At 39.3% G+C, this 25201-nt stretch overlaps 1 protein-coding gene across 1 annotated transcript in view; it reads left to right on the top strand.

Moving 5' to 3' along the window:
* The window catches only part of TSPAN13 (tetraspanin 13), a 32866-nt gene that overhangs the window by 1114 nt on the left and 6551 nt on the right, over positions 1 to 25201 (top strand). Inside the window, exons 2-4 of the mRNA XM_035020678.1 lie at positions 22343 to 22510; positions 23173 to 23253; positions 23932 to 24045. Of these exons, the coding sequence (XP_034876569.1) occupies positions 22343 to 22510; positions 23173 to 23253; positions 23932 to 24045 (363 nt within the window). The remainder of the gene's footprint in view (positions 1 to 22342; positions 22511 to 23172; positions 23254 to 23931; positions 24046 to 25201) is intronic.

Below are 25201 nucleotides of genomic sequence, written 5' to 3' on the forward strand. Positions count from 1 at the left end.
GGCCATTGTCTACATTTTATACGTAAGATAACAAACCAAAAAGGGTTTTTAATAAGTTCACATAGCTGGTAGTTGGTGAGTGAGGAATAGGACCTAGACTGTGGGATCCAGATCTTTCCCCAGGCTTCTCTCCCAGGTGGAAGAAACTTCTGTCATCATCCCTCCATCCTTCTCTTGCTCCCTGGCGGTTTGCAGCACCCATCCTGAAAGCAAACCCCCCTCCCCTGCATTAGCAGAGAGCTAGGCCATCTGTGCAAGCTTAGGTTACATCCTTGGAATGGAGAGGATGCCTTGTGGTCACCAACAGGAGAGCGAGGCTGGATCGTTTTACCATTACTGTTCCTTTGTATTTGAACATGCTTGCAAAGCTCTGAAGGCGAGACAGTGGAATAAAGTATGCTTTTCTGGCTAGTTAGTAGGAATCTAATCAACTTGGTCACTGATAGTAGACATGGGGGGAGGGGAATTGTAAAACACCTGGTGATTCAGCTCCTTGTAATTGGAGAGCTGTGTCAAGTTTCCAAGCAAAATCCACCTTTGTCTCATCTGAAGCATGTTGATCATATTGATTGTTTATTAAGTGCTGACCAATTCTCCAGGTATTTTCTTTTATTAGCATGAATGGCCTACTTAGAACTTCAAATTCACCATTTTGTGTCCTGACTTTTGCCCCGCCCCCATGATTTAGTCATCTGTTCACCAGACATTTAGCCTTACAATGTCTGCTTACAGTAGAAGGTCTACTTTGCATGCTTACTTGACTGAGAGGTCTATATAAATTAATGTGCAATATATATATAACACAGTTAATTTATATAGATTAATGTGCAATATATATTAAAAGGCAAGTTATTTTTAAGTCTAGTTGTTTTCAAGATATGTCACTTATAGTTGTGTTTACTATGTATCAGGAAAGCGAGGAGAAAGGTGATTCTAAAGGAACATTTTAAGACTTTTATAGCTAATCCAACTTATTGACCTTCAAAGTGTATTCTATTGATTTTAATAGCTATGCAGTAAACCTCAATTAATTAGAAATTCACAAGGTTATAAAATGGTTAGCATCCTTTTAAATTCTAAACTTTTTAGATAAAAAGGATATTTCTTAAGATGAATTAATGTCTACTTATATATTGTGAACAAGCTTAAATAAGGTCAGCAGTTTAAATTGGAGGTGAATGAAAGGTAAAAGTTGGACTGTCTTAAATGGATGATGAAAATGAGCCACTACTCTTACTTAGATTCTGTATCTTCCCTCGTCTGTCCCTCAACAATTTAAGATGAGAAATGTGAAGTAGTCGGGGGCAGGGTTGAAGTTGAAGACTTGGGAGACATTTCTTTCTAAGGTACAAATAGGTGGACCTTTTATAGGTTCCAATCCCACCAGGGTAACTACCTCTAAAATATGCACAGAGTTGCAGGATTGAGTCTGAGGTCATTTCTAAAAGTGTTAGTAAAGCCAGGATTGCATATGGGAGTAGCAGGTAAGGCCACGGCCGGCAGGACTCTAGGAGCCAGACTGTCGACATGCTCAGGTGGCCTGTGGATGAGCCTCAGATGCAGAATTCATGATCGGGCCAGAAAGCCTGTCACTAAAATAGCATGGAAGGAACATCCCCCAAACTTGTCATGGACTTCTGGTCATTAGCCAAAGGTGCAGTTGATTCTTGTTATTTATGGTTTGGTCATTTTAATCAATAGAATCCCTAGTACTCAATAAGTTAGTGTAGTGAATATAGACTATTTATAGATATGGTAGGAAGAGGAGAAGCAGAATTCTCTTCCTTGTACCTTCATGGTGTTGTAAGAAAGAGACTGGCTTCAGAACTTTAGTATATTTCAAGAAACTGAACGTTTCTTTACTCAATAAATATTTATTTATTTATGACAGGCACTGTTCTCAGTTTGGGAAGACATCAGTGAACCAAACTGGGCTTTAAAATCAATATGGCTTTATGAAGCCTCTTTTTTTTTTTTTTTTTTAATTTACTATCTTTTCTCCATATGACCTCAGGAGCTTTATTTAGTCAATAAACATTTGCCTAATGTGTATACTCTGCTGAGAACTGTGGGAAGTAATAAACACATACAAAGGCAAATACCTGCCTATTCTGGGAAAACAGGATCTAGCTGGGATTCATGGAATGGGAAAATTAAATGTTATATAAGGGAATGACTGACTTTAGGTGCCTTAAAATTTAGGACGAGGGGACATCTTTGTGGGTTAGAGAAGTTGGGGGAGTGAAGAAGGTACAATGAAATTGGAGAAAATGTAGAAATAGCATGTATCTTTTTCAAACTCCTTAAGATATAAATGCAAATGAAAATTACTTTGGGGAAACGGTCTATTTTATGTTTAATAGTTTTTTTTCAGAATACTTTTGATTGAAAATGTTTTGACAAATAGTCACAAAAAACTTTTTAAAATTGTATGTATGATTTCTGGGGAATTTTAAGAATATGAAATAAAGGTTATTCTAAAATATGTTAACACTTAGAAGATGTATAACTTATGTCCTTGTGCTTCCTAAGCAGAGAAGAGACTTTTAGGAGTTGCACTGCTGATTTTTAATATATGTATTAAGTATTACATATATAATACATATTCCTTTATATGAATAGTTTTAATTGAGAATGTAAAGAACATAAATAACTGCTCTTAAAATGAGAAGGGTCATTTCAGAAGTTTGTTTCTTTTTCCATATTCATTCTCCTGAATTCTTTCCAAGTTTGTTTTATTGATTTTTTTTTTTTGCAGTTTTTTTTCCTATACCTTTGCTTGCTTTAGGAAAAATCCCCATACAGCATCAAAAATTATACTGATTTACATCCATTCCCAGACCCTGATTTATAATAATTTACATTTTAATATCTCTGAAACTGGATTGTCTTAAAACAGATAAAACATACCATATGTAAAGGTAAAAAAAATTATCTCTGCAGTCTATAGGGAGAGAAAGAATTGGGTTCAGGAAGAAAACTTAAGTTTGAATATCAACTCTACAACTTGCTTGGAATTTAACCTTGGGCAAACAGCTTACTTTATTCAAGCTTCAGTTTTTCCATTTATAAACTGGTGATATATTTCATTCTTCCCTCATGAGTTTTTAGGATAAAATGGAAAAATGTGGATAAATGCTTTGGATGCGCTACAGAAAAAAAAATTAAGTTGTTACAGCTTCAAGAGGAAAAAGTTTATTTTAAATTTCTGAATTACAAACCTGCTTGTGATAATGAAGATTTTTAAGCTATTGGGATTTCTAGCCCTTAACGCTAGCTGGTGTTGACTCAGGCAGGCCCTATGGAGGCAGGAGTTCATACCCTCAAAGTCGTAATATTAATCTTTTATTGTATGAAAAAAATGACTGAGGTACAGTAAGTAAAAATATGGAATGATTTACCTGTACATTTTTCTGAGTCCCATTCTGGTTATTAGAGTGCTGGAAAACTATAATTTTGTTCAGTGTTAACTCCAAAATAAATGAGAAACACTAGTACTCCAGCCAAAGAAAGATCTCCTCATTGCTGTTACTTCCAAATGATTGCACTGATGTCATTTTTCAAAATTCCGATCATCAGTTTTCAAATTATTCTTGTTTAATATTTTCATGTGTGGTTAGGTTTATGTTCTTTCTCTCTGTGTTCTCGTTCAAACTACTAATGAATTTAAAATATCTAAGTGGTTCCTGGTTATTTTCTTGCATTTTGATTTAAAAATGATTCACTATTTATAGAACCTGAGATTTTCATGTGATGCTGTTGTGCTGATATTTATAGTCTGCCGTTTTGCCAAGTTTGTTTGTAAAATTTCCCAACTTTTGATTTAAAGACGGTAACAAAAATGTGCTATTTATGCCATTTCTCACTTGAAGTGAGGTTATTGACTTTCATAAAGTTTAGCGATGTAAGAGGTATTACAAAGAAAGAAACAATTCATTTTGGGAAAAATTGTATTTCAGCCCATATTCAAAGTGTGAGATTTGAATATTTCAGTGGCTTGATTTACATACAGTTTTAAGTGGTTTTAAAATGGGCCGTTATCACTTCAAATACATTTGAAGGACTGGTAAAGGCAGGTTAGGTTTAGATCCTCTTTGTTCATGTCACATTTCATCTGAATTTATACTCCACATTATTTTACCACTGTAAAACGAGTGATCCAAACCCATTTGTGATAATAGATGAAAACTCTTGGAGAATCAACCCAAATTCTTTAGCATGCTCTTCAAGATCTTTCACCATCTGCCCGTCCCATCTGCAGCCCTTGACATCTTTTAGCCACAGAGAATTCCCCACACAAAATGCCCTTTGTTGCCCTTCTGTTTTTGCTGATCCTCTGCCCTCAACCTAGAATACTTGCTCTGTGTTAGTAAAGTTACTCAAATAAAGCCTCTTATTTCTTAAGTCAGAAGGCATTGCTTCCTTACATTTTTACGCGGGAATCTTACTATTTGAGTTCCACTCCAGACTAATTCAGTCAGATCTGGGGAGAAAGGGAAGACATGTGATTATTTTTTTCCTACCTAGTTCTAAATTACAGTGAGGGCTGAGAGTCAGTATTGTAAGATTTTGTTTTACTTTGTCTTTGCCGTTGACCATCCTGAGTCTCCATATCGTAGATAGCTTTGTGTTTGGTCTTTACGCCACCTAGACCATTAACCATTTTTTTGTTGTTGTTATTGTTGGCAGAGATCATAGCTTTCTCTTTGTTAGATCCTTCAGTGTGTAGCATTTTCTTTAAAACAAAACAAAACAAAAAAAACCCCACAAAAACCAGAAGCTATACTCCCTAAATACTCCTGAGTTAAATTTACAGAATTGGTTATTCCCTTTTCACCAGGGGCAAAACATACCTAATGAAAACTTCATAAACATGATAAAATGATTATAATATTGAATCATAAAAAATGATTAAATACTAGGGGTGCCTGGGTGGCTCAGTTGAGCATCTGGCTTTTTTTTTTTTTTTAAAGATTTTATTTATTTATTTGACAGAGAGAGACACAGGGAGAGAGGGAACACAAGCAAGGGGAGTGGGAGAAGCAGGCTTCCTGCTGAGCAGGGAGCCCGAAGTGGGGCTTGATCCCAGGACCCTGGGATCATGACCTGAGACAAAGGCAGATGCTTAATGCCTGAGCCACCCAGGTGCCCTGAGCATCTGACTTTTGATTTCGGTTCAGGTCGTAATCTCAGGGTCGTGAGATGGGGCACTGTGTTGGGCTCTGTGCTCAGTATGGAGTCTGCTTGAGATTCTCTCTCTCCTCTCCCTCTGCTGCTCCCCCTGCCCTCATGCTCACTCTCTCTCTCTAAACAAATAAATAAAATCTTTAAAAAAAAAAAGATGATTTATTCAAAGTTAAATCTAGAAGGCAGCCAAGTATTTTAAAACATTAAAGTTAGCATTGGGTTAAAAAATAATAAGTAGGCATTACTTTTATATATCCCTGGTAGGATCTAATATGTTTCTTGAAATACTCTTTCATCCTCTGTTGTTGGCCAACCTTTCATACACTTCCCAGGTTTTCCTATAACGTTTCCCATGGACAAATCCACTTCCTATAAAATTGTACTCTAAATCATAGTTGGCTAGGGTTTTTTACCTTATTAGTCTAATACATTATTTTTAGTCTTATGTAAGATGAACCCAGATAATGTTTTCTTTTATTCATTCCAATAATAAATATTAATTGAACATCAAGAGCAGTAAACAAAACCAAAATGTGCTGCTTTCATGGGTTTTACGTTTATGGGATGCAGTAGATGGTAAGTGAATAAGTAAGTAAATTATACATCGTATGAAAAGGTAAGAAAGTGCTGTGGAGAAAAATGGAGCAAGAAGAATGAAGAGTGGTGAGGCCGTGGGTGGATAGGGGAGGATAAGTACATATTTAATATATGGCCAGGATTGCCCTGCTTGGGAAGACAACACTGGGACAAAGATTTGAAGGCAATGAAAGACAAATATCTGGGAAAAGTGTTTCAAATAGATGGAACTTTGAAAAGATAGAGGAAGGAGAGTATGCCTTTTATGCAAGGGACAGAGATGAGTCCATTATGACTGGGACAGAGTGAGCAGGGGGTGGAGTGGTGTAGGATGTGAGTCAGAGAAAGTGTGAGATGCAGATGATGAAGGGCCTTGAGACCACTGGAAGGATGAGAGCTTTTATACAGAGTGAAAAGGGTAGCCATTGGTGGCCTTGGGCCTGATTTTTCATTTAAAAGATTGTCTGGCTACTGAATTGAGAATGGATTATAGACAGCCACAGTGGAAGCAGTGAAATCATATGTAAGGCTACCGCAGTAATTTAGGCAAGAGATGTGGAGAGCTTGGACCAGTGTGATATCAGTGTAAGGAAAATAGTCCAATTTGGGGTGTATTTTGAAAGTGGAGCCAGCATAATTTTCTGATGGATTGGAACAGGACATGAGAAAAAAAGAGGAGCCATGGATTACTCATGTTGTATGGCCTAACCAACTGGCAGGATGGATCTTCTATTAATAGGAATGGAGAGACTGTGGGTGGAAAAGGCTTTGGGAGGAAGAAAAGGGGTTCGATATTAGATGTGATGCCAATCAGATACCCAAATGTAGATGTCACATGGCAGTTAGGCTGACAACAATGGAGTTCAGGGGAGAGTAGTAGCTGGAAGTTTAAATCCTGGGAGCCATCAACATAGAGAATGGAATTTAGGGTTGATGCTGGATGAGATCCACAAGTTAGTGAGAATAGATAGAGAAGTGCACTTCACTCTGTGGAGTGAACCAAGGACCCTTTTACAATAAGAGCTTCAGAAGACAAATGGGAACCAGGAAAGGAGCCTGAGAAGGTCAGAGGAAAACCTGGTGGAGGTCGGTGTCCTAGAAGCCAAATGCAAGTCATTTTAAGGAGGCAGAATTGAACATCTGTCTCAAATGCTGCTAAGTAAGATGGGGACTAAGACTTGGTTCTGGAATTGATCAATGAGGTCGTTGGAAAGAGCATTTATCCTTCTGCTTTTCATAGGACAAACTCTGTGCCCCTCAACAGTATGGACAGGGTCCTCATCACTTTTCCTTTTTTGACTGCCCAACACAGCCCTGGCATATGGTTGACATTTAGTTAATTGAATGACAGAGTCGGTGCAGGGCTGTTGCACCCGTAACCCCACTTCTTGTCTCCCAGAACTGCCCCACAGCAGGCAGGAGTAGGGGGCGGTTGGCACTTGGTTGGCAGCTGTGCGTGCCACCTCGAACTGTTATTCTTGGAACATGACAAGTCAGGATCCCTTACTTTTGAATTCTTTTATATAACTTCTTCTTAGCAGATATTATGTAACATGTATATGTGTTTTGTGCCTGGTAAGTAGAAAATCTGCTTGGCACCATGGAGAACATAAGGAAGGAAAATATGTGACAATGGCATGTGAGGCTTCTTTGTGTCATTTGAAGAATGAAAATGAAACAAGGAACTCAGGTCCTGGCTTCAACACTAAATGTCTGGATATTTAGCAATATCTAGATTATTTATAGAATTTTCAAATTTCTATCCAGATGTTTGGCATCATAGAAACACATGCTTGATCATCGCTGAGTTGTTCTTCAGTTTTCCACACTGGGCAGAAGTTCAGAGGGAGAGTTTAGTGTTCAAGTGTAATTGCTCATGATGAATGTTGAAGCAGATACAGGGAAGACGGTCTGGGGCCTTTGCTTTCTTCATGTGTCTGTGGATGCTGGGGTACGTTTTGGTGGTACAGTCCCTCTGAGTCTTACTCCTGTTTTAAATTTCTTATCCTCCACTGGTATAACTTTTCTCTCTTATTTTAGTGCTGACAAAATATTTTTGAATAATTTAATACAAAATCGAATCCAGTTTTGTCAAATGTTCTATATTCCTCTTTCATCCTCAAAGCAAATCATTTACCCTGGTAGAATTCAGATGCTAAATATATATATATAATATATATATATATTTTATTTTATATTTTTTTAAAAATAAAAAAAAATATATATATAGAAGTAATGAGAAATATTTTAAGAATAGTTCAAGTTGGGGCACCTGGGTGGCTCAGATGGTTAGGCTTCTGCCTTCTGCTCAGGTCATGATCCCAGGGTCCTGGGATCGAGCCCCACATCGGGCTCCTTGCTTGGTGGGGAGCCTACTTCTCCCTCTCCCTCTGCTGTTCCCCCTGCTTGTGCTCTCTCACTCTGTCAAATAAATAAATAAAATCTTAAAAAAAAAGAATAATTCAAGTTTCTCTTTGCATTTTGTTTTGAAATGTGGATATTTGATGGAAGAATGAAAATGGTTTTTATAGGTTATATAGAGAAAGAATAATCTGGGACATTAGGCTAAATTTCTTTCCCCCAAATATTATATTGGTTAGGGAAGAAGCATTTACCTGTCCTTAAAGCATCATGAGCAATTTCATGAGCTCTTTGATTCAGCAGTGTATTTTGAGTACCTCTTCTGTACCAGGCACTTAGCCAGGTGCTAGCAGTATCAGAATAATATGTGCTTTGCTTATATGGCACTTAAAGTATAGAAGGCTCGTTGGAAGAATTTGAAGTATGGCTGGAGGTGGGGAATAGTGGCTAATGAATTACCTCCTGCCGTAATCCAGGCTCTTCGTACCTTGGATTTGTTAGCCTGGGATTTGGACTTTATTCTCAGATTAGAAGCAACAGATCACTAGCCTGGGAATGACCAGATCTTACTGGCTTTGGAAAAAGATCAAAGACCACCATATTAGGAATAGAATCCAGCTCTAGGTAATAGAAACCCAGCTATCCCTGCTTTAAATAGTAAGCTTTATTATTTTCATGTAAGTAAATGTTCAGAAGTAGGTAGTCCAGAGCAGAGGCATGATTCAAGGATCTTATCAAGGTCCCAGTCATCATTGTTTTCCTGATCTACCATTCTTGGCGTGTAACTTTCTTCCTTTCCACCAAATCGCATTGGCAACTCTAGGCATTATGATTTGTTCCATTCCCGAAGAAGGAGGATACCGTAAAATGCTTTTCCTTGGAAAGGTGTGTCTTTTGTTGAAACAGTTTTATTGAGGTATTGTTTACATACCATAAGCTGCACATGTTTACAGTAGAAATTTAGTAAGTTTTGATACATACGTAAACCTCTGAGCCCCATGGCCACATTCAAGACCTTGAACATATCTATTGCCTCCTACAGTTTGCTTATCCTCCCTTGTAATCCCTCCCTCCTGCTCCACAACCCCTGCTCCCAACCTGCAAGCAACCACTGACCTGCTCTGTGGTAGAGTTTAGGCTGGAGTTAAATTTGGTAAGTCTAGAGATGGTGTTTGCAGACAGAAGATCGTGTAGGGCATTTCTCTGGATCACTGATTTACCTTCTTGTTTTGTCCTTGAAGTTTCCAGGAGGTCTTTTCAGCTAAAAGGAAGTGCTCATATTTTTTAAAAGCCTACATTCAAGGTGAACGACTTAGAGTTAGTCGAGGTAGGGAAAGTGGTTTCGATTGTGAAGGTAGACAAAGTCTCTGCGAGTTGGAAGGTATTAACAAATTTATGATAAACACTTGGAAGATGAAGCTTGTATTAACCAGAATTCTTTATGGGTTATAGATGAGCTTAGAAGAACACGTTTTTGAGAGAGCACAAACTCTTGAAAGCATACATAGAATTGGGACATCCAAACAGTTGGATTGTCAAGTATGGCTGGATCAAGGGGCTCAGAAAAGGTCAGAACTCTCTTGCTTCTTTTATCTACTTCTCAGCTCAGCTTGACACTGCCTAGATTCTTTTTGAAGATAGAACTTGCCATGTGCCAAAATGACCACTGGCAGAGTCAATTTTAATTGTTCTTATAGCTTGGTATGCCAGAGGAACCCATTTATTTTTCTTTCAATATCTTTTCATTATGGAACGGAACAACTGATTGACACCATTGGTTTATGGACCCATCCCATGGACCAATCACTGTGGATAGGAGGATGAGCAACCATGATTGATTGATAGGCCTGTGTTGTGTGTCTCTGCTGCTAGTGGTCAGATGGGGCTTGTGAAACACCATGATTAAGCGGTTTACAAGAGATGAATGTGCTGGATTGTAAAGGCAACATGCATCTATTACAGAGGTCATTCCTCTTCTGGGTAGTAATTTGGTTCTTCTATTCCTCATTCTAGAATATTCTAGCAACTTCATCATTTTAAAAGCTTAGCGTAGTGGTTTAATATTTTAACAAACACCTGGGGGCGCCTGGGTGGCTCAGTAGTTAAGCGTCTGCCTTCGGCTAGGGTCGGGTCCTGGGATTGAGCCCTGCATGGGGCTCTCTGCTCAGCAGGAAGCCTGCTTTTCCCTCTCCCGCTCCCCCTGCTTGTGTTCCCTCTCTCGCTTTGTCTCGCTCTGTCAAATAAATAAATCTTTAAAAAACAAAACACTTAAGCTAAATTATAAAGATCATTATGCACAACATATTTTTTTCTTTGTTCTGTAATGGCGTCGCATGTATCCACAAATGGACAAATACATGCATGCTTACTAGTTTTGAACAATTTTATGTGCTAGAGTACTGCTGAAGATAAACACTTTTCATTCTTGCTCCCTTACTCCGGGCAGGGCACTGTGCGCTTTTGTGTGAATATAGGTGTATGTGACAACATTTCTGGATTGGGTGAAAGGAAAATAAAAGCACAAAATGAATTTGGTAGTTGACAAATGGAAAAGTCATATGAGTAGAAGACTTAACGGTTCTTTTGATACATGGTTATGTATCCAGGTCTCCTAGAGAGTAAGTTAAAGAGATGCTGTGCAAACCAAGGATCTGGCTACAAAGCAAGAACTGTGTCTTATGCATGGTAACATTGTCGTTAGTATTATATCTCAGTGTTAAAAATTACTTAAATATAATGCCACGCACTATGATACGGTTCCACAGGGAGAAAAAAAAACGCACCAAGCACGGGTGCCTGGGTGGCTCAGATGGTTAAGCGTCTGCCTTTGGCTCAGGTCATGATCCCAGGGTCCTGGGATCGAGTCCCGCATCGGGCTCTCTGCTCCTTGGGAGCCTGCTTCTCCCTCTGCCTCTCTCTCTCTCTCTCTCTGTCTCTCATGAATAAATAAATAAAATCTTTAAAAAAAAAAAAAAAAGCACCAAGCAGAAAGTTTGCCACAGTTCTGCCTCTGTGTCATTGGCGTGTAATTTTGCTACTCTGATTTATCACCTGTAAAATGGAAGGAAATAGATGACTGGCCGGGTAGGGTTGTGCCTTGGTGTTCTGTGAATTTCTGCTGACTCGTGAGCCCTGCTTGAGTGTTGCCATGCCCCTTCCACTAGCACCTTCCTCACAACCCATCCCCGCGTGAACTGTTTGCTTCTGCCCCACCACCTCCTTTCAGGGCTTGGTTGGGCAAAGTCATGCCAGTTGTAGATACTTTACTAATCCTGCTTTGGTGTGTCTTTTCCATTACAGCTCCTCTAATCTCTCTTTTTAGAAGCTCTACTTCTCTTTGTTTTAAAGAGAAAACAGGAAAGGTTGGTGCTTCCTGCTCATAAAAACATTGCTATCAACGAGTTAATAGATCCATAATCTGTTTTTATCAGTATTTCATCTCCCAAAGGAAGGAAACTATTTGTCATAGGTCTAAATTTACTTTCTATTACAATTGGTCTCATAGGAAACTGTTGTTATTATTGAACAAAGGATTCTTGCAGTTCCTTTGTCTACCAAGTTCTAGTGACAAACTTAGGCTTTTTAATTATGCAGTTAGAATTAATTTTATTGGAATCAGTAATTTTTAGATCACTAGTTTGGAAGACTTCGTATAGCTCCATTCTCTTCAAAATTACAAACCAACCAGAACATATAATTACCACTACTCAGAAATAAATAGTTTCATTACTATCTTTAAAGGGCTTCTTTACAGTAAAAGTTAAAGAAACTCTGATAGGCAAATTTAATTAAAGGCCTATCATAAACCTTTGGGTGCTATTTCTAATTTTAAAAATTAATTATGAATGCTTGAGGGCTTCGTGTTGCAATGTGTTAGCAACATTAGCCACAGAGAACGTAACATTTATGTTGTTTTCAATTATTTTATTAAAAAAAACCTAATGTATTTTGGGGGTTTATCAGAAAATTGACTAGCCCAAATAAATTTATGTTTGGGCAGTTTTACTGTTGTAGTTATAATTGCAGAATTTGTTTGGGATTGGACAGTTAAGTCAATGTTCTCTCCCACCTTACAAATGAGAATGTGTATTCGTGGGTGTGCCAACATACCTGTGCTTGGGAGTTGGGTGCAAGAAGGAGAGACAGGGTGGTGTCTTTTTCACACATGAGACCATCCAAGTGTGATTGATCCAGAACTTGGCTTTCTGTTGTAAACAAGTGGAGATACAACAAATCATTGGTACTGTCTTCAAGTATATACCGCCTTCATTCGAAAGCCTTTCTTTCTCCTAACTGGGAGCCCATCATAGGAGAGAATGTGGACAGTCCTTGAAGATGTGCAGATGAAAGTTAATGTGAAATATTTGAGAGATGAATGAGAATATCTTGATTTCTGTGGCTTTTTTTTTGGGAGAATAGTAGAAACAAAGGCTAGATGAGGAAAGTTGGACCAACTGACAGAGGAAAGCAAAGCAGGAGAATTTAGACTTAGCGCCATGGTAGGAAAGGGGCTGTTAAATTTTCAAGGCTGGTTTTAATTGGGAAATATTTCATGTGCAGAGAAAATACTGTGGGAACCCAATATCTTGGGAACCCAACAGGCTGATTCCCCAGATGCCAGTGTTTTTGCCACATCTCCCTGTTTTTTAGAAGTTCGGTGTTAGACAGCGAAAGGCCCACTCCATCCCCGTTCCCATTTTCCCCTCTCAGAAGTCGTCACTATCCAAAAATCAACATCTGTCATTTCCGTGCACGTTTATATACTTATGACAATTTGACCTATACCACAAAGACTATAAGGTGACTTTTTGTGGGGCATCTGGGTGGCTGAGTCAGTTAAGTGTCCGACTCTTGATTCCGGCTCAGGTCATGGTCTCAGATTCATGAGATGGAGCCCTGTGTCAGGTTCTGTGCTGGGCGTGGAGCCTGCTTGAGGTTCTCTCTCTCTCTTTTTTTCCCCTCTCTCTCTCTCTTAAAAAACATAAATAAGGTGACTTTTTGTGTGCTTGAAAATTTATTAAGTGGTGTGTCTTATCAGTATTTATATAATTTGCTTCATTTCTTTTATGTTTGAAATTTATTGATTTGATAGAAATAGATCAAACTCATTTGTATTCTACTCTGTGAGCACATCAGGGTTTACGAATGCAACAATCATGGTTTCTGAGGTGGTTTTCAATTTTTTTTTGTGACAAGGCTGCAGCAAACTCCTGACGTATGATGTCTAGTTGGGGATGTGGGTATTTCTTTTGGGTATTAATCTCGAAGCAGAATTGCTGGTTTAGTAAGGGATACATATTTTTAATTTCCCTAGGTGCTTCCAGATTGTTCTGTGAAGTGGCTGCAAAAATTGACACGTTGACTTGAATGGGTTCTAGATTCTCCACATCCTTGGTATCATCAGGCTTAATTTTTGCCGATCTGGTGCATGTGATATGCTATCCCATTGTGGTGATTTTTGTTTTCCTGATATATAAAGAGATTTAACATCTTTCAGGCATTGATTGCCTTTTGTATTCTTCTTTGGCGGATCGCTTCTTATTACCTTTGGCTGCTTTACTGTGTGCTTTTGTCCTTTTAAATTGATTAGTAGGTATTCTTTGATATATATGTGCTGGAAATATCTTCTAGTTCTAGGCTTATCCTACATTTGTCTGATGATTTTTATTGTGTAGAATTTTTAAATTTTAATGCGGTGTATAGTGTGATAGGTAAGAACACCGAATCTGCAGCCATACAGCCTGGGTTCATATCCCAGTTCTATCCCTTCCTTGCTGTGTAATCTTGGGCAAGTTACTTAACATCTCTGTGCCTGACTTTTTCCACATCTGGAAAATGGAGGCACTACCTACCTCTTAGGGTTATTGTAAAGATGAAACTAGCTAGTGAGTGTAAAGCACTTTTAGAGTACTTCCTTGCACACAGTAAACACTACGTTAGTATGGTCCTTGATTTTGGGGGGTTTTGTTAAAGAAGTTTTTTTTTTTTTTTTTTTAAAGATTTTATTTATTTATCTGAGAGAGAGAATGAGAGACAGAGAGCACGAGAGGGAGGAGGGTCAGAGGGAGAAGCAGACTCCCCGCCGAGCAGGGAGCCCGATGCGGGACTCGATCCCGGGACTCCAGGATCATGACCTGAGCCAAAGGCAGTCGCTTAACCAACTGAGCCACCCAGGCGCCCTAAAGAAGTTTTTCTGTAACTACAAAGTCAAAACATTTTTCTCTATTTTTTTCCTAAAAGTTTAAGTTTTGCTTTTATATTTAGGGTTTAAATCTATGCTGTGAGGTAGGGACTACTACTACTCTTTTTCAGAATGCAAAGGTATTGTCACAGGGCTGTTAATTATATAGCTGCCTCTCTCCTTACTGATTTGGAATTCCATCTTCCTCCAAGCCTACTACACTTTTGGTTTATTTAGATGTATGTCAACTACTTGGTTTTAATTATGGAGCCATTACAACAAGTTGTGATATTTGTTTGGATTTTTAACTTATTAAATTTTTTAGTTTTATTTGTATGTTTAATTTTACTAATTAAAAAAAAGTAAAATCTGTCCGAAAGATGTAAAGTCAGGCCCAGGTTTTGCAGAGCATGGTGAAAGCAGCAGCAAAGAGAGAGTCTGGAGGGCGCCTGGGTGGCTCAGTTGGTTAAGCAACTGCCTTCGGCTCAGGTCATGATCCTGGAGTCCCGGGATCGCATCCCGCATTGGGCTCCCTGCTCGGCAGGGAGCCTGCTTCTCCCTCTGACCCTCCCTCCTCTCATGTGCTCGCTCTCTCTCTCGCATTCTCTCTGTCTCAAATAAATAAATAAAAATCTTTAAAAAAAAAAGTCTGGAAAGGTTAGTTGAAGGCACTGACAAAGGTTGATTGGCTACTAAGAGCGTTTCTTAGGCATGGTGCTGGTGAGAGTGCAGCTTGGCTGAGAAAGAGTGAAGCAGACACGGCCTTTCTGTTTAATCTTAAAAATGTTCTAGACCTTTGGCGACAGGGGACACTTATTCTTCCATGGAAATTAATGAGTCATTGTATCAAGTTCCACCCTAAGAAACCTTATTGAGACTTTAACTGGAGATACGTTGAATTTGTAGGCTAAATTGGAGGTGAATTGATGTATAGTGTTCCCACCCCTGAACGTGTTATGTCTCTTCATTTAATGCAGTTTTCTTATGTTCTTCAATTAATTTCACAATTTTCTCCATGAAGGTCTTATAATACTTTTCTTAGGTTTACTTATATGTACCTGGTATTTGTGGGGCCTATTACAAATCGCATCCTAAAGAAATACATTAAAAACTTTTGGGGGAGTGCATCAGAATACTGTTGACATTTGTATATTGTTCCTATTTATAGCAACTTTTCTCAATCCTACCAGTTTTAAAATATTTGCAGTCTCTTGTTTTATTTTTCATGTGGATACTCCTCTTAATATGAATAATAACAACTGTGTTTCCTCTGCATTTTTGTTCAGTGTTCACTCTTACTCAGTTGTCTCAGATCTCCACTACAATGCTGAATAGAAGAGCAGAGGTGATAGCACCCTGGTCTTACTCCTGAATTTTGAAGGCAATGTTTCTCAGGTTTTATCATTGAATATGATTTTTGCTTTGGGTTTTTGATAGCTATTCTTAATCAGTTAAGGACATTTTGGGGGAATTTAGCCTTATTCTTTTTCTTAAAAAATAATTTTGCTGAAGGCCTGTCATTCTCTCCTTTTTAAAGGAAGCTTTATTTATCCTTCCTATAATATGTTTCTCTTCTTTCTACTTTCTTTGGCTTTGCTCTGTTGGCTCTTTTTCAAGTCTCTATTTTTTTTTTTTTTTTTTTTAAGATTTTATTTATTTGACGGAGAGACACAGCGAGAGAGGGAGCACAAGCAGAGGGAGTGGGAGAGGGAGAAGCAGGCTTCCTGCCGAGCAGGGAGCCCGATGTGGGGCTCGATCCCAGGACCCTGGGATCATGACCTGAGCCGAAGGCAGACGCTCAACGACTGAGCCACCCAGGCGCCCCGACAAGTCTCTATTTTTAAATATAGTTTCGTTTTGTCCATATTGTTTTTATTCTTTTATCTTTTTAGTCAGTTTAAACATAATAATTTTAGTCTCATTTGGTTAGTTCTATTACCTCAACTTCTTGGGGGCTCTAATTCTTCTGTGCTGTGTCTGTCTTATCTCTCTAGTTGTAGATTTTTTTTTTCCTTATGTGTTTTACTTTTTTCTTTGGGAATGGTTTTTACCATTTACCACCTCCAATTTAGCCTACAAATTCATTTTGGGAATGGTGTGAGGGCTAGGATTAGCAGATGTCCCTCCTGAATCATTTTGGATTTGCTTCTGTGAGTTTTCCTTCCCTAAATCCCATCACTGCCAGTGATCAGCTTTTATCTGAATTGCTTGGCTGATTTATCAGAATCAGCTTCCTGCATGCCTGTGTAGTGACATTTAGACTCCAGACATTTAGACTCTAGGCTTAGAGTTTCTCTTTCTTGCAAAAAGCTTTTTGAAGGGACTCAAAAATCTTTGCTATCTGCCTGGGTGTGGTGGTGTAGTTTTTCTGTAACGCCTTACACTGAAAATACAGCTTTCTAGAAATGCTTGTCAGTGGTCTTAGTTCTCCTTCCCAGTCCTGCCTGGTTTGAAACCCAAGTCCCTCCTCCTTAGGGACTGCTCTGATCTAGGAATTCCTTCCTACCCTTCCCATCCAGAACTCCTGCCCCACCCCCACCAGTTGTATGCTTACACTTTTGACTTTGCATTTTCCCTTCTTTTCTGGCCTGTAGGACCTTCCCATTGTTTCTTGGTGCTCAGGTATATATTTAAATAAAATATTGCAATCTTTTATAATATTTTAAAGTATTCGGAGCAGGAAAGATTCTATTGTAGCCAAGTTGCCAATGACCCCAGAACCCTCTAAGGTAGCTGAATAATATCCCTCTGTCCCCAAAGGTGCACGTCCTACTCTTTGGATATGGATCGTTATGTGTAGCAAAAGGTACTTTGCAATGTGATTAAATTAAGCATTTTGAGATGGGACGATTATTCTGGATTATCTGGGAAAACCCTATGTAATCACAAAGGTCCTTATGAGGGGGATGCAGGAGGGCTATACTCAAAAGAAAGAGATATGCTTAGGGAAACAGGTTGTAGACTAAGATCTGAATATGCCACACTGGCTTTGAAGATGGAGGAAGTGGTTACAGGCAATGGAATGCAAGGGTCTTCTAGAAGGTGGAAAAGGCTGAGAAAGGGATTTGCCCCCAGAGCTTCCAGAAGGAATGCAGCCTTATTGACATTGTGATTTAGCTTAGTAAGGCCCATGTTGGACTTCTGACCTCCAGAATTGCAGCAGAATAAATTTGTGTTGTTTTAAGCCACTAAACTGGTGGTAATTTGTTAAAGTGACAAGAGGAAACTGATAAACTCTCTTCAGTGTTTTTAAAGGAGGCGCACTTTGTATTAGCGATAGGGATAGACTGACACCTATGTGAGAGACACAGAGTGAACTTGGTGAAAAATACTTTTGACAGAGAGGTCTATTGACGGGAGTAGCCTCTTTTTTCCCCTACTTAGAACAAAAAAATCAGAGCAGAGTTACTTGTGAATGTTCTAGATAATGTTTTCCATAATAGCATAATGCCTGGTCTGAGACCTGGAAGTTCTTTTTGCTGTGATATAGTATTCCTCTGTTTTAGTTGTAGATGCTATTTTTCAAAAGTTAAAAGATTCTCATTATTAATGACCCTGTAAGTTGGTAACTGAGAGAGCAAAAGATAGTTATCACATTTTACTGAGATGTTGCTGCTATAAATAAAGGATTTGGTCTTCTAGGAGGTTGCTGACAAGGATACCTGAATACTTCACTCCAGCCGCACGGTAGGACTCCATTAGTGGTAAAATATCAGACAGCTTTCTGTACTAGTTAGAGGTTCCTGACTTGTCCAGTGCCCATTGTGTGAATTGTTTTGTATTAGTTTCCTAGGGTTTCTTGGACGAATTACCACAGACATGGCGGCTTAAATACAGTAGAAATTTATTCCCCCAGTTTAGGAGACCAGAAGTCCAAAATGAAGGTATCATCAGGGTTGCACTCTCTCTGAGACCCCCGGGGGAGAATCTGTTCCTTGCCTCTTCTGTCTTCGGGTGACTGAGGGCCACACCACCCTCTGCCTCTGTCATTACGTGGTCATCTCCTCTCTGTCTCCTTCTGCCTCCCTCTTAGGAGGATACTTGTGATGACATTTAAGGTCTACCTGATAACCCAGGATATGCTCCTCCTTTCAAGATTTTTAATTCAGTCATATCTTTTGCCATATAAAATAATATTTATAAAATGCTTTATAAATATTTTATTATATATTTATTATAAATAATAGAATATTTATATCCTTTTCTTTTGTTGTTTAAGGTAAGATTCACAGTATGGTCATTTTTTTCAGCCCATGACCTGCTCCTTTACTATTTCTTTGCAGTCTTTGGCCTATTCTGTTTATCTGGATTTTTTGGATTATTGTTCTGTCCTCTGACCCATCTTGTAAAAATATCTGGTAAAGCAACTATTTGTCCCATTTTAACTTTTTAGTCTCTGCTACCCTGACTTCTAGAGCAAGGGTCAGCAAACTATGGCTCATGGGTCACATCAATTCCAATGCCTATTATTGTATAGCCTGCCAACGAAGAATGGCTTTATATTTTTAAGGGATTAAAAAAATCATAGGACGAATAATCTTTTGGTGCACATGAAAATTACATGAATTTAAATTTCAGTATCTGTAAATGAAGTGTCACTGGAACACAGCTCTGCCCATTCGTTCACTGCTGCTTTTGTGTTACAGTGGAACAGTCTAATAGTTGTGCCAGAGACCGTGTGATCCACAAGGCCAGATGATAAATATCTGGCCTTATGCAGAGAAGGTCTGCCGGCCTTTCTTCTAGTAGGGATATCTTGTCTCTGGCTTCTAGTGTGTAGTGGGCAGTAGTCATTTGTTGTTGGCTATTTGGCGTGTAAGAATTTCGTTAATATAGTAAGGATTTGGTAGGATTCCCAAAAGGATTCTTTAAAACTATAGGGTTAGAAGAATTGTAACTATCATATGATTCATGCTTCTGATCTTTTTGGCTCCAAGACTCAAATAAAGAAATAGAGAGTGACAATCCTGCCCCCAAATTTAATTGAATTAGGAAATAGGCATCAAACCCAGGAACTGAAGTTGGCAAGTGTCCTGATTAATTTTATCTGTCAATTTGGCCAGACCATGTGCCCAAAAGTTTGTTTGAATGCTAGTGTAGCTATTGATTTGAAGGCATTTTTTAGACTTAACATTTACACTCAATTGACTTTAAGTAAAGCAGATTACTCCCATTGTGGTATGCCTCATCCAATCCGTTGAAAACCTTGAGAACAATGACTGAGGTTTCTTTTTTGAAAAAAGATTTTATTTATTTGAGAGAGAGGGTGCACATGCGCGCGCAAGCAAGCACAGGAGTAGGGGGGAGGGGGGAGGGGCAGAGGGAGAGAGAGAAGCAGCCTCTCTGCTGAGCAGGGAACCTGATGCCCGATGCAGGACTCCATCCCAGGACCCTGGGATCATGACCTGAACTGAAGGCAGATGCTTAACCGACTGAGCCACCCAGGCGCCCCAAGACTGAGGTTTCTTAAGGAAGAAAGAATTTTGCCTCAAGACTGTGTCAGAGAAAACCTGCCTGAATTATCAAGCTGCTGTCCTCCTCCAAATTTTGGACATGCTGGCCCCATAATTGCATGAGCCAATTCCTTAAAATAAATCTCTTTCTAAATATATATCCTGTTAGCTCTCTTTCTCTGGAGAACCCTGACTGATAGGTGAGTTACTCTGATGTGTTGCAAATGCAGAGCACCTTCAGCGTCTGGTCCCACGACGCAGTGAGGATGCTGAGCAGAGCCGAGGCGAAGGCCTGTCCCTGCATCCTCTCACCTTCTTCTTTCACCCCTCATGGAAGGAAACATGCTATATTTGGATGCCACAGAGTCCGAAGTAAGCTCGCTGGTGACGGAGCAGAGGACTTTTTCTCAATCCAAGATAGCTGCGGGCGCCTGGGTGGCTCAGTCGGTTGGGCGACTGCCTTCGGCTCAGGTCATGATCCTGGAGTCCCGGGATCGAGTCCCGCATCGGGCTCCCTGCTCGGCGGGGAGTCTGCTTCGTCCTCTGACCCTATCCCCTCTCATGTGTTCTTTCTCTCTCATTCTCTCTCTCTCAAGTAAATAAAATCTTTAAAAAAAAAAAAAAGGTAGCTGGAAGTCATGAGACAATAGTGAGTGAGCAGATAAAAACAAGACAGAAGCAAATGGACCTGCTGATAAGGAGCACTTGAGAAAATGAAGGGGACCAAGCAATTTCGGGGTGGCAAAGATTCTGAGAATTTCTTCCCTCTCCTTCTCTCTCTGAAAACAAAAGCTTTGTATGTGTACTAACTGCTGTGGGGAACAGCAAGTCAATATAACTCCGTAACTTGGTTCTGTCATGCTATAGGCAGTTTCTTTCTTCTCAAGATCTGCTTTGTAATAAATGGATAAAAATAAAACAGGTGGGGCACCTGGGTGGCTCAGTCGGTTAAGCGTCTGCTTTCGGCTCAGGTCGTGATCCCTGCATCCTGGGATCGAGTCCGCCGTCAGGCTCCCTGCTCTGCGGAGCGTGCTTCTCCCTCTCCCGCTGCCCCTCCCCACTGCCGTGCTCAGTCGTGGTCTCTCTCAAATAAATAAAATCTTTTAAAAAATACAAATGTATTGGGCGCCTGGGTGGCTCAGTTGGTTAAGCGACTGCCTTCGCCTCAGGTCATGATCCTGGACTCCCTGGATCGAGTCCCGCATCGGGCTCCCTGCTTGGCAGGAAGCCTGCTTCTCCCTCTCCCACTCCCCGTTTGTGTTCCCTCTCTCGCTGTGTCTTTCTCTGTCAAATAAATAAATAAAATCTTTAAAAAAAAAAATACAAATGTATGTTCTTTGTCAATATTTAGCAGTTTTACTTTTATCTGTACACACGTAAGAGGTTTTAGATACCAAGATATTTAAAATTTGCATTGCTAAACTATGATTACATGTATAAAAACTAAATATTTGAGTAAAAATCCTTTTGAGTGAATGGTGATTTACTTTATGTTTAGAAACAAAGTTTATTGGGTCATGAAATGGTGCTAGAAAGCATATTTTATGTATTTTGATTTCTCTCAACTGTGTATTATACTGTCACATTGCTCCAGGAAATGGCTGACTCTCGATTGGAGATATGCCTCCTTTCTGCCCCGCTACCCCAACCCCCATCCCTCCCACACACCTGTTCCAGCTTTATCTTCTCTCAGTTCTACATCATATTTACATGGCATGTTCTTTATTTGCTATTTTAAAGAAATAATTGTAATTTTGTGTTTTACAGGTAATGACTGGTTTTGAGGAGTGCATTCTACCTCTTGGTTTTATTTTATAAGTATATAAATAAATGGAGTATAAAGTAATTTCGCCTTGCTCAGAATACCACTTTACTCAAAATAGTTAAAGTCTTAGATTGTTTTTGTCCTAAGAGTTTTAGTGACCTCTCTGTCTCTGAATTCTGAAAGGATACATGATAACATCTAAAGCAATTTTTTTCCACAATTCTTTGAGAAATTTTTGATTGTTTTCAAGGCACGGGTTCTATGATAGGTTTTGGGGATACAGACAGATGAGAAGATGGGGCTTTCCTCTAAGGATGCTCCCAAATCTCCTCCGAGAGACAGGCTTGGCAACAGACTGAGAGTGTGATGAGGGGAACAGTAGAACCATCTTCGAAGAACAGTTTATAGAGGATGAGGAAGGCATCACAGAGAAGATTATAGTCCATCTGGCTTTGAAGGAAACCTAAGTGATTTCCATGTGAAGGAATCCATAGTTGACTGAGATGTATTGGCATCTAGGAGTTTCACATATGCCATGATTTCAAAAGCTTAGGTAGAAATCATTTAGGCTTAGTAAACCAGATGACCTCTGAGGCTTCATAATAATTTCATAGATGATTAGTTTTTTTTGAAGCATGCCTGAGGATTAATTTAATTTGTTAAAATAATACTATTAAGATCTTGTTATTGAGTATGAGCAGTCATTTGTGAGATACTGAAAAATGTTTTTAATGTTATTCTATAAATTGATGTTTTCCTCCCCTCTTTCTCTTCCCCTGCCCCCCACCCCATCCCTGGCCATTTTGGTTGTTTTTGTAGTTGGTTAGTCTCTTGCTCATTGGAATCGCAGCGTGGGGCATTGGTTTCGGGCTGATTTCCAGCCTCCGGGTGGTCGGTGTGGTCATTGCAGTGGGCATTTTCCTGTTCCTGATTGCGTTGGTGGGGCTGATTGGAGCCGTAAAACACCATCAGGTGTTGCTTTTTTTTGTATCCTTTTTTAAAAGCAGAACTTTTACCCCAATTGAATTTGTTCTTTTATTGATTACTCTTTTGATTACTATAACTGATTTGGAGTTATCATTAGGAAAGAAATTGCCAGAGAGCAGCTCCTAGCATGCCCTTTGTGTATTTGTTCCACAACATTAGGAACATTTCTTAGGGTGAAATTATTGTATGCTTATATGTTCCCATTTTCTCCTTTTCACATCATGAAGAATGTATTCTGCAAATTCAGTATAGTCCTATTTATATCTTGCAAATTCAATTACATTGAACTGATTTGGTGACCTCTAGGCCCTTTCCGAAAGGTCAATATGTGGTTGAGAATTTCAGTGATTGTTTTTTAAGATTTTAATATTAAGAAACCTTAAATACATTTATCTATACTTATTTCTTGTTTTATATATGTAAGAATTTTTAATCTAAATGAAATTCTAACAGATCAGCTTTTAAATATTAGTATTTTTATTATGAAATATCTACAGTGTATTAATGAGAAAAATAACTGTGTATATTCCTTGTAAACTCTCTCTAGGTGCCATTTGTTCTGTTTTCTGGTTGAAATCCTTCTAGTACATTCTGAAGTTGTCAGTACCTCTATTTTATGTAATTTTAAGAGTATCGAGAAATACCTTAACTTGAATTCTCAGTACATGATTATTCTCTTACTTGTATTTATTGTTCAGTTTTCTGTATCATGTGCTTGCTTAGCCCTGAACCAGGCGCAACAGGTAAGCAAAAACTTTTTTCTTTTCTTTTATTAGGCCTCATAGTATGTGTAGGAAAAAAAGGGGAGAAATGATTGGAATATAAGATAATTCCTCTTTGCTCAGAATGGCATTTCACTGGAGACAGCTAAAATCTCTTGTTCCTGATTGCATTAGTGGGGCTGATCGGAGCCCTGAAGTGCCATCAGATGTTGCTTTTTGGCCCCCCGGCCCCCGCCCCCCACCCCCACCCCCACCCCCGGCATCCTTGAAGTGGAATTTTCCCTTCCTTGGGTAAAAAGTGCCACTACTGAAAGATGTTCATGCAGCCTTTTCCCACCATTATGCAGTGAAACGTTTGTGATACCATTCTAGCAATTACACTTTCTGAACTCTTAATTTGTAAAAGAATACGCATCTCTGTTTAGGGCAATGGAAAATGTGTCTTGTTTCAGTCTGAGAATCTTTTGAACTAAGTGTTTCTTTTAAAATGCATGGAAAAGTTAAGATTTTTCATTCTTGGGATAGAAGCAGTGCTTTAATTTTTGTTGCAAATTTAGGTACTACCCTTTGAAAACTTTTAATCGTCTTACAAAGAGTATTTATTTTAGGTACACTCATATTAAAAGTTGTAGGCTCTAGCTTTATACATTTTGTGCAGGGATAACACATTTCAATGTATATATTAAACGCATTTTCTAGGGTCAGCTTCTGGAAGTGGGTTGGAACAATACAGCAAGTGCTCGAAATGACATCCAGAGAAATTTAAACTGCTGTGGGTTTCGAAGTTTTAACCCAAATGACACCTGCCTGGCTGTAAGTACAAAGTATAAAATATTTTCTGGAGATGTATTACATACAGATGAATAATGATTAACATGAAAGAAATGGAATTTCTGATGCTGAGTTGTATTTTTAAAATGCTTTACATATACCTAGCTTATATTCCATGTACACCATTACATCATTTGTCTGTTCTCAAGTGTCCACTCCTGACAGTACTAAATATCCTAGAGCCCTGCCAAGCACAGATACTCGTGGTTCTTTGCCCCTAATTCCTTCCCATTCAATTCCTCCTAGAACAAGTTGTGAAAGAAAAATAAGAACAGATTAGCCATAGAGGTGCGGAAGAGCTGTAGCAGTATCTTGGTTTTGAAGTATATCAGGGTAGTAGGAGGAGAGTGGTCTATCCTAAATTTTGGGGCTCTTTAACCAGTTAAGCATCCCCAGGGAGGAGGATACATGGAAATAACCCTCTATCCTCCCTCCCTTCTTCCCCATTACAACTTCATGCTTTTTCTGTGAGAGCTGGGTTAGCGATGGACAAATCAGAGCCATACTGTTGTCCCAGGCCAGACCCCAATGTGAGGATAGACTTGGAGTTTGACTGTCCTAGGAAGTTCACATGTGTTTATATTTTGGGGAAACTCCTATTACCGTCTCTCTGAGCCCTGAGCTGGATTTTCCTTCAATGAGGCGTCTTCTGTGGGATTATTCGTTTTCTAGAGCTATGTGACACGTAAGCACCACCCACGTATTACCTCAGTCTCCATGGATCAGGAGTGTGAGAAGGCTTAGTTGGGTCCCCCACTTAGGATCTCATCTGGGTGAAATCAAGGTGTCGGCCAGGGCTGCAATCTCATCTGAGGCCTGGGGTGTTCTGCCGAGCTCAGTGGGTGTTGGCAGAATTCAGCTTCTGGTGGTTGTAATGCTTTAGTCCCATTTTATTGCTGGGTGTTCCTCAGTTCCTAGAGACTGCTCTCAGGTTCTAACTACATATACAACCATCTCACAACATGGCCGCATCCAAGTCAGCATGATAATCGCTCCATTCTGTTAAGATGATGTCTTACATAACCACACGGTAAACATGGGAGTGAGTGTTTATCATATTCACAAATCCCATCCACACTCAAAGCGGGGGGTGCGATCACTCAAGGTGTGTTTGCTGGGCTTGGGAACCTTGGGAGCT

This window comes from Mirounga leonina, unplaced genomic scaffold (assembly GCF_011800145.1).
Source record: "Mirounga leonina isolate KUSES-001 unplaced genomic scaffold, KU_Mleo_1.0 Mir_174, whole genome shotgun sequence".
Taxonomy (NCBI): Eukaryota; Metazoa; Chordata; class Mammalia; order Carnivora; family Phocidae; genus Mirounga; species Mirounga leonina.